The following is a 9,456-nucleotide window of genomic DNA, read 5'->3' as shown; positions in this document are numbered from 1 at the left end:
TCTTGCCTCTGCATTAGCCATACAATACAATAAAGGTTTTTTAATTGTTCCACAAGAGTGCCCTGGTCTTTCCCTTTCTTTGCCACATAACTTTGTCACCCAATTGTATGGAAGAGCACCTTGTTGTGGAATTTTACCTTGTGTACATGTTTTATAAATGTCGGAAACATTTGTTTGAACAACCAAATCTTCCCCGCCCCAAAAGTAAGTCCACTTGGTAAATATGTTCAAATAATGTGCAATAAGTATTTCTTTCTATTCAGTTACGGCTGTGCTTCACGTTGGTTAAATTTGGTTTTACACATCACAGATCAGCAGGTTCACACATATTGTGTCAATGTTTTATCATTATTAATCATAACTGCTAAATAAATTATTCAATTTCTCTAATGTAACCCCTGTAGTTCCTCTGTGTACATCTAGGGGTACATTGAGAAACACTGCTGTCATATCATCACTGTTGAGTGGAAACCTTATATGTCCAAAACTGGATTGCACAAAACTTCTTAGAGTTAAACCCAGACATAAATCCTCATCATACCTGACAAACTCTTATTGCCTCTTATGTGCCTTGTTTAACTTGTTTTAACTTGTGTCCAGCGTCCAATTTGTGAAGTAGATGCACTCCAGTGAACAGCATTTATCCATAGATACATTTTAATGTTATTAAAACAGTTAAAAACTGTTTTTATTACAAATAAACATAATCTGTTTCTAGCTTCGTTTAAATGCTTAATTTATAGTTTTAATGTGCAAATGAATCGTTTCTCAATGGCCTCTTTTTACTCTAGAGGGTGCTCTTATTCTGAAGAGATCGTCGACCGGAAGTCTTATTTCTGCTAAATTATTGCTGCTCACGGAACACAGCCTTATTTTTAACTCTATGAACACAGCCCTGAGCTAACTCACTAACGCTCTGAACCAGGGCTAGGAACACAGCTGCTATTAGCTTTGTTGCTCACGGAACACAGCTTTAACAAGCTAACCACAAAACCACTAAAGTCTGCTGTATCGCTAAAGAAGCGAGACTAAAACAAAGCTAGTTCTAGGAAGGAAGTCAAGGAACCAACATTGGGCCACACAGCTCTGTTCCAAGGGCTACGACATTAGAGGTACAGTTTATGCAGTTTTTCTTTTACGATATTCTTTATTCAGTGGTAGAAAAAGTACTATTTTTTTTTGCAATATAGAAATATTCTGTTTAGTAAAACTACGGATTTCAAAATGTACTTGAGTAAAAGTACAAACGTATTGGCATAAAAATATACTTAAAGCACCAAAAGTAAAATTATGTCCCATTTCAAGTTTTCAAATGTATAAATATCTTTTTTAAATTGCCGATCTGCAAGCTCACAATGCGTCGCATCGTGACGCATCTGCTATTTTAACGTATGTTTTTTTTTTATAATAATCAAAATCTTCAAAGTAACTAACTAAAGTTTTCAAATAATTGTAATGGAGTAAAAGTACAATATTCTTTCTCTGAGATGTAGTCGAGTAGTAGAAGTAAAAGTATTGGAAGTTGGAAGTAAAGTACAAATACCTCAACATTATAGTACAGCACTTAAGTAAATGTTCTTAGTTACTTTCCACCACTGGTATATTTATTCAGTGTTTTACCACCCGATCTACTATGAATCACCCCATTCAATGGAAAGGAATTACATCCAAATGTCCTCATTCTATGGGGTGGAATTGTAGGTGGTTTTACAATATTCTTTATTTCCAAAGCCATGCCTCTGTTTATCATAGCATTCAGCGTTATTCTAACAAGCCTTGATATTTATTTGTATAATAGACCATGTTTTTTTTTTTGGCCTTGTTTTTGCTGCTGCCTTAAGAATAAAGGACAAAAGAAACGAGAGAATACAATTGTAGTTCCAATGTGAGTGCCTGGTCGTTTTGGTGGGACATATACACTGGCAGACACTCACAACTAAAATAGTATTTAGAGAAGTGGTCACTCGTACATTTACTGTATGTGAAATGGTTATTGTGAAACATGTGTCAGTGGAAAAATGTGTATATATGTACACAGAAAAATAGGGGAAAAAATGTTTTTGTTAAACTGGTCTTGATGGTCACACTGCAGCAAACTGGTTGTTTAGGGGGATTTTCTAGCATGAATGAAAGCCTCTTGATTTTGTGGTAAAGTGAGACATCTTGTGGCCAACGTCAAGTGTTACATTTTGAGAAACTGGTTTGTTGCTGATGTAAATTACTATTCTTCTACTATACTATTCTTCTACTATACTATTCTTCTACTATACTATTCTTCTACTATACTATTCTTCTACTACACTGTTCTTATCACTGGTGGATCAGTAGGGCCTTCTCTGCATGGAAAGGTTAATTATTTTCATTCAAAGTTAATTCATCGATCTTTAAGTTGTATACTACAGCAATCAAACATTAACAGCTTGGTGAGCTCAGTGACCTCTACTGGTCAGACCACTCTCCCGCCCCAAACACTTTTTATTGGATTTTTTTTTTTCAAATTGATATTTGATTATCACCGTCAGAACGATCGCTCGTTGGCAGTGTGGATGCGGTAAGGGAACGAGGCTTCTCCTCACCTACTTTCCTTTTTGATAAAGCTTGTAGTTACGGCTGATACAGGCTTGACTTTGACTAACCCTTAGTTATGTTGCTATGTAGATTTAGACCAGCAGCTCCCAACCATTTCCCAACTAGAAACTCTCAGAAGCGTTCGTGGCCCACCCATCTGACCACATAACACAGCTGCCATGTTAATTAAGTGGACAGATGGGAGGGCTGTGCATTTTCAGAGCATGTTTATTTGGCAGTTATTTGGGGGCCCACTTGTAAAACCTTGTAAGCCAGTGTGCCCTGGCCCACAGTTTGTGAGTTTGTAGATCTTCTATTTTTGGCAAAGAGATGTAGTATAGAGCCAAAACAGGACGGGACCAATATAGAGCCAACTAAGTATATACAGTAGGGTTTAAGTCAGCTAGGGGTCTTCAACAAGGGGTCCTCAGAGATACTGCAGGGGGGCGCCAAATCTTTGTGAGATGGGGACTTAATTTTTACATTAACCACTGAACCCTCGCAGCCCTATTCTGAGGGGAACATTAGCCGAAAATTGCAGATCTACAAGCTCTTCTAGATCGGCTATTTTTGGCGAAGAGGTGTCCAGGGAAATAAGAGCAGACCAGGCAAGTACCGAGCCAATGGTCAAGTTTACAAAGTATTGAGGGTTTAAGTGGTTATATGTCTGAAAACACACAGTTCCAATGAATCCAATATGTAGTGGGGGTCCCTGCTTCATCTCTCTCTCAGCTAAGGGGTCCTTGGCCTGGAAAAACGTTGAAGACCCCTGGTTTAAGTGCTTAAGCTACTCCAGCCAACACCTGATTTATACAGTTGCATGCTGTGTCGTGCACCGTAAATAACCAGTATACGAGCTCAAAAGACATCATTTGTAGATCAGCTATTTCCGGTGTGTCAACCGGTGGAAAATGAGATTTTAATTTGTGTTTTGGTTTTATTTTGGTTTATTAGTGTTTCTGCACGGGGGAGAGAGAGAGAGAGAGAGAGAGAGGGAGGGACACAGAACTACAGAGGGAACGTTAATTCAGAGAAGCCCCGGGTAGCTATGCATTGTTTTTGTTTCAGTACAGTACTAAAGTAAATGCTCTTCGTTACTGTACACCACTGATAGAGCATAACGTTGCTGTCGGGCAAAGATCTCTTTCCATATTCTTTACTACCTGACGCTTCCTGCCACGGTTCGAGCTTGTAGATCCACTACTTTTGCTGTTTTTGAATTTGAATCCTGAATGGTAACAGTTTTGGACGTATGAGGTTTCCAGCCGACAGAGACGATAAAGAATGTGGGTTTCTTCTTATCAGTCATCAGATGCAGAGGACGAGGTTGAGAGGAAACTCCAGACTGTGAAGATGGAGACCATAGAGACTGACCAGGACATGTTCCAGACTGTGAAGATGGAGACCATAGAGACTGACCAGGACATGTTCCAGACTGTGAAGATGGAGACCATAGAGACTGACCAGGACATGTTCCAGACTGTGAAGACGGAGACCATAGAGACTGACCAGGACATGTTCACAGGTACAGTCAGTGGTAATACTGCAATGTAGAAATAATCTGTTACAAGTAAAAGTCCGGAATTGAAAATTCACTTAAATATAAGTACAAAAGTATTGGTATTAAAATGTACTTAAAGTGTACCAAAAGTAGAAAGTACTCATTGTGCAGAATGTCCTGTTTCACACGTTTTTAAATGTATTAAAATGCTTAGAAAATAGCACACAATGCATCGCATCACAACGCATTGTGAGCTTCTAGATCAGCTATTTTCAAATTGCCGAAATGTATATAAGGATGAAGTTAATGCATGTGTGGCACCCCCAAGAGAGTATGACCCCATTTATATTTACACACACACACACACACACACACACACACACACACACACACACACACACACACACACACACACACACACACACACACACACACACACACACACACACACACACACACACACACACACACAGACTCTGCTGACGTTACCTCCTCTCTCCTCCTTCTAGATCTCTCACTCCTTCCTGTGTTTAAAGACGAGGTTTCCCCTGAACAGCAGGAGAGGAGCCTCAGTCTGGTCCAGGTGAAACTAGAACCTCTGCAGATTAAAGAGGAACAGCAGGAGAGTTGCCTCAGTCTGGTCCAGGTGAAACTAGAACCTCTGGAGATCCAGGTTAAAGAGGAACAGCAGGAGAGGAGTCCCAGTCTGGTTCAGGTAAAACTAGAACCTTTGGAGATTAAAGAGGAACAGCAGGAGAGGAGCCCCAGTGAGATCCAAGACGGACCAGAGCCTCCACAGATTAAAGAGGAGGAGGAGCTACTGCAAAGACCAGAGGAGGCTAATAGTTCAACTGAACACATGAAATCACAAGCTGATGTCGAGGACTGTGGAACATCACAGCCAACTAGAGATGACCAGCTCCTCTCTTCAGACTGCTCTGAATCTGACACTGAAGACAGTGATGAGTGGACTTCACCCTGTTCTGAATCTGACATTGAAGACAATGACTGGGAGGAGACCGGGGAAGGTCAGTCAGCTTTAAACAAACTGAAGTCACACAAGACACCAAATGTGGAAGGGCGACGATTGTCTTTGAGCAACAAGCTGTCCCAGAACCTGAAATCATCAAAACAAACTCCATCCATGAGTAGTCGCACAGGGAGTTATCTGAAACGACACATGAAGACTGATACAGGTAAATAAAATACAAATATTTTCATCTATTCTAACAGTTTGTAAAAGAAGCTTCCTCAAAAGGCTCATCTGAAGATGCACATGAACAACGTTCAGCCATGGGGACTCATACAGTCAAATTAAACACATTATTTTTAGTTTGTGGCAATTCACACTAGAGAGAAATCTGTCATTTGAACATTAACATTCTTTTTTCAAAGAAGCTATTTGAGGTGACACGTGATATTGTGTGTTTGTGCTCCCCTTGACTGTGCTTAATTTTCATGCAACAATGTGATCTTTCAAGGGTTGAGGTGGACCAGAACATAAAACAAATGTGAGAATGAGGAGTTACATTCAATGCTAGGTCCCTGTCTGAAACTGTTGATCAATGTCTAGTTATGCCTGACTCTCTCTGTCTCTCTCTGTCTGTTTGTCTCTCTCTCACCTCAGCAACCTATCAGCCAATCATCATCTCTGTAACCAGCCTGAAACAAGTAGACACAGACAAACCAGCATCTTTCAATCGTCAACAGTTTACCGAGACGCGCCAGCGTGTCCACACTTTAAAAAAACCTTTCCACTGTAACGGCTGTGACAAGAGTTTCAGTTGGCTAAGTGCCCTGAAGATACACCAGCGAATCCACACTGGAGAAAAACCTTTCCAATGTAACCGGTGTGACAAGAGTTTCAATCAGTCCGGTGCCCTGAAGACACACCTGCGAGTCCACACTGGAGAAAAACCTTTCCACTGTAATACGTGCAACAAGGGGTTCCGTGTGCCAAGTCACCTGAAATCACACATGCTTGTCCACACCGGAGAAAAACCTTTCCACTGTAATAAATGTGACAAGAGTTTCAGTCTGCCACATCACCTGAAACTACACATGAATCACCACACCGGAGTAAAACCTTTCCTCTGTAACCAGTGTGACAAGAGTTTTGGTCAGTCAAATGAGCTGAAGTCACACCAGCGAGTCCACACTGGAGAAAAACCTTTCCCCTGTGAACTTTGTGACAAGAGTTTCAGTGTGTCAAGTAGCCTGACGAAACACGTAGAGACCCACACTGGAGAAAAAACGTTCCAGTGTAATAAATGTGACAAGGGTTTCAGTGTGGCATATCACCTGAAGAGACACTTGAGTACCCACACTGGAGAAAAAACGCTCCACTGTAATAAATGTGACAAGAGTTTCAGTGAGTCGTATCAACTGAAGAGACACTTAGAGACCCACACTGGAGAAAAAAGGTTCCACTGTAATGAATGTGACAAGAGTTTCCGTCAGCCATGTCAGCACTCTAGAGAAAACCCTTACCACTGTAATAAATGTGACAAGAGTTTCACTTACGCATCTTACCTGAAGAAGCACATGCTTACCCACACAAAACCTTTCCACTGTAATCCATGTGGCAAGAGTTTCAGTGATTCAAGGAGCCTGACGACACACATGCGTCTCCACACTGGAGAAAGACCTTTCCACTGTAATGAATGTGTGAAGAGGTTCAATGATTCAAAGAGCCTGAAGAGACACCAGCGTACGCACACTAAGGGGAAATAATCTCCACTGTAACCAGCTGTATGTTGGTGGGGAAGGTGGTTATACAAGCCACATATGGATATTAATACTATACTAATACTTAACACCTCACCTGACCTTTCAGTGATGTCATCTGATGGCAGAACACTGGTGTAGTTAGGAATTATGCCACGGTACACCAGTCAGCTTATTTTTCATGACTTTGAAACCAATTTTTATGTACGTAACATTTTTTTCTAATTTGGCTGGGTGGTTTATAACATATTATTCTGTGGTCTGACAAAGTTTTAATAAGTAATACTGCTTAAAGGCTTACTTGCTGTCTACAGTGTCTTTAAAGAAACAGATTGTGTAAATATTGTAAATTGACAGTGACTTGACGGCTTGGCTGAGCGCTCCAACGAACATAATTGTCAGTTTTGGTGGTTGGGAAGCCAGCAGGGGAGAGAGTCCTTGTCACTGCATTAGAGGTGCCTATTCAGTGGATGAGGGGAACTTTAGAACATAGCGTGAACCACCATGGCCAGTGAAGCCCACTGTCTGGTATAAAGCAGTGCCGGTGACTGACTGGTGAGTGCTGGTGTATCGGGGGAGACATGTGGTTGTCTACACCAATGTTTCCCAAATATACACCGTTATACATCGTTTTTTCATTTTTACATTTACTACAACAAATGAAGAAAGTTGTATCTTTCTTTTTTTATCCCGAATGTTTTGCAAATTGTGTTTTAAATGGGGCTCAAGTCACTTATTCACAATGTATTTTAAGTTTGGCTCCCAGGGTCTCGTTTGAGTCTCAAGCTGAAAAATGTTTCTACACCCTCCACAGTCCAACAGTAGGAGTTAGCAGCAACAGGAACAAAGCTTTGCTGTCGGGTAGAAACCGCTTATCTCCATCTTTTAACTTTTTGGGGTTTTTCGTAAATGAATGCTCTGCTTGATCATACGTCACACAAAAGCATCAAAAGTAGCAGATCTACAAGCTCTGCTACTTTTGCTATTTATTTTATTTGAATCCCTAAAAGTAAGTTTTTCCATTCGACAGAGACGATATGGAGGATTGACTAAACTGAAGAGAAAATGGCTGTTAGAAAAGTGAATGAATGTATGTAATTCTATTAATCCAATAATCCATACCAAATGCAGACAGTATTGCTAGTATTATGCCACCAAAGAAATGAATCACCATTAGTTTAGACACCCCGATGATGGCTGTGTGCTGCGACGCGTACAGTAGGTACTACTGCCTCTGCATTAGCCATACAATACAATAAAGGTTTTTTAATTGTTCCACAAGAGTGCCCTGGTCTTTCCCTTTCTTTGCCACATAACTTTGTCACCCAATTGTATGGAAGAGCACCTTGTTGTGGAATTTTACCTTGTTTACTTGTTTTTTTCGTACATGTTTTATAAATGTCGGAAACATTTGTTTGAACAACCAAATCTTCCCCGCCCCAAAAGTAAGTCCACTTGGTAAATATGTTCAAATAATGTGCAATAAGTATTACTTTCTATTCAGTTACAGCTGTGCTTCACGTTGGTTAAATTTGGTTTTACACATCACAGATCAGCAGGTTCACACATATTGTGTCAATGTTTTATCATTATTAATCATAACTGCTAAATAAATTATTCAATTTCTCTAATGTAACCCCTGTAGTTCCTCTGTGTACATCTAGGGGTACATTGAGAAACACTGCTGTCATATCATCACTGTTGAGTGGAAACCTTATATGTCCAAAACTGGATTGCACAAAACTTCTTAGAGTTAAACCCAGACATAAATCCTCATCATACCTGACAAACTCTTATTGCCTCTTATGTGCCTTGTTTAACTTGTTTTAACTTGTGTCCAGCGTCCAATTTGTGAAGTAGATGCACTCCAGTGAACAGCATTTATCCATTTAGATACATTTTAATGTTATTAAAACAGTTAAAAACTGTTTTATTACAAATAAACATAATCTGTGTCTAGCTTCGTTTAAATGCTTAATTTATAGTTTTAATGCAAATGAATCGTTTCTCAATGGCCTCTTTTTACTCTAGAGGGTGCTCTTATTCTGAAGAGATCGTCGACCGGAAGTCTTATTTCTGCTAAATTATTGCTGCTCACGGAACACAACCCTGAGCTAACTCACTAACGCTCTGAACCAGGTCTAGGAACACAGCTGCTATTAGCTTTGTTGCTCACGGAACACAGCTTTAACAAGCTAACCACAAAACCACTAAAGTCTGCTGTATCGCTAAAGAAGCGAGACTAAAAAAAAGCTAGTTCTAGGAAGGAAGTCAAGGAACCAACATCGGGCCACACAGCTCTGTTCCAAGGGCTACGACATTAGAGGTACAGTTCATGCAGTTTTTCTTTTACGATATTCTTTATTCAGTGGTAGAAAAAGTACTATTTTTTTTTGCAATATAGAAATATTCTGTTTAGTAAAACTACGGATTTCAAAATGTACTTGAGTAAAAGTACAAACGTATTGGCATAAAAATATACTTAAAGCACCAAAAGTAAAATTATGTCCCATTTCAAGTTTTCAAATGTATAAATATCTTTTTTAAATAGCCGATCTGCAAGCTCACAATGCGTCGCATCGTGACGCATCTGCTATTTTAACGTACGTTTTTTTTTTATAATAATCAAAATCTTCAAAGTAACTAACTAAAGTTTTCAA

At 39.8% G+C, this 9,456-nt stretch overlaps 1 protein-coding gene across 1 annotated transcript; it reads left to right on the top strand.

The window, feature by feature from the left end:
• The first annotated feature begins 1,009 nt into the window (after positions 1-1,009).
• On the top strand, positions 1,010-6,803 carry LOC311059054 (uncharacterized protein). The gene is made up of 4 exons (XM_084076638.1): positions 1,010-1,112; positions 3,874-4,093; positions 4,579-5,265; positions 5,697-6,803. Exons 2-4 carry the CDS (start codon positions 3,922-3,924, stop codon positions 6,800-6,802), a joined length of 1,965 nt encoding a protein of 654 aa, XP_083932764.1. The 5' UTR covers positions 1,010-1,112; positions 3,874-3,921; the 3' UTR covers position 6,803.
• Positions 6,804-9,456: the final 2,653 nt, after the last annotated feature.

The sequence above is a fragment of the Gymnoscopelus microlampas genome (assembly GCF_963454915.1).
Source record: "Gymnoscopelus microlampas genome assembly, chromosome: 13".
Taxonomy (NCBI): Eukaryota; Metazoa; Chordata; class Actinopteri; order Myctophiformes; family Myctophidae; genus Gymnoscopelus; species Gymnoscopelus microlampas.
The sequence above is the reverse complement of the archived record's forward strand: the minus strand, read 5'-3'. Positions and strand labels throughout refer to the sequence as shown.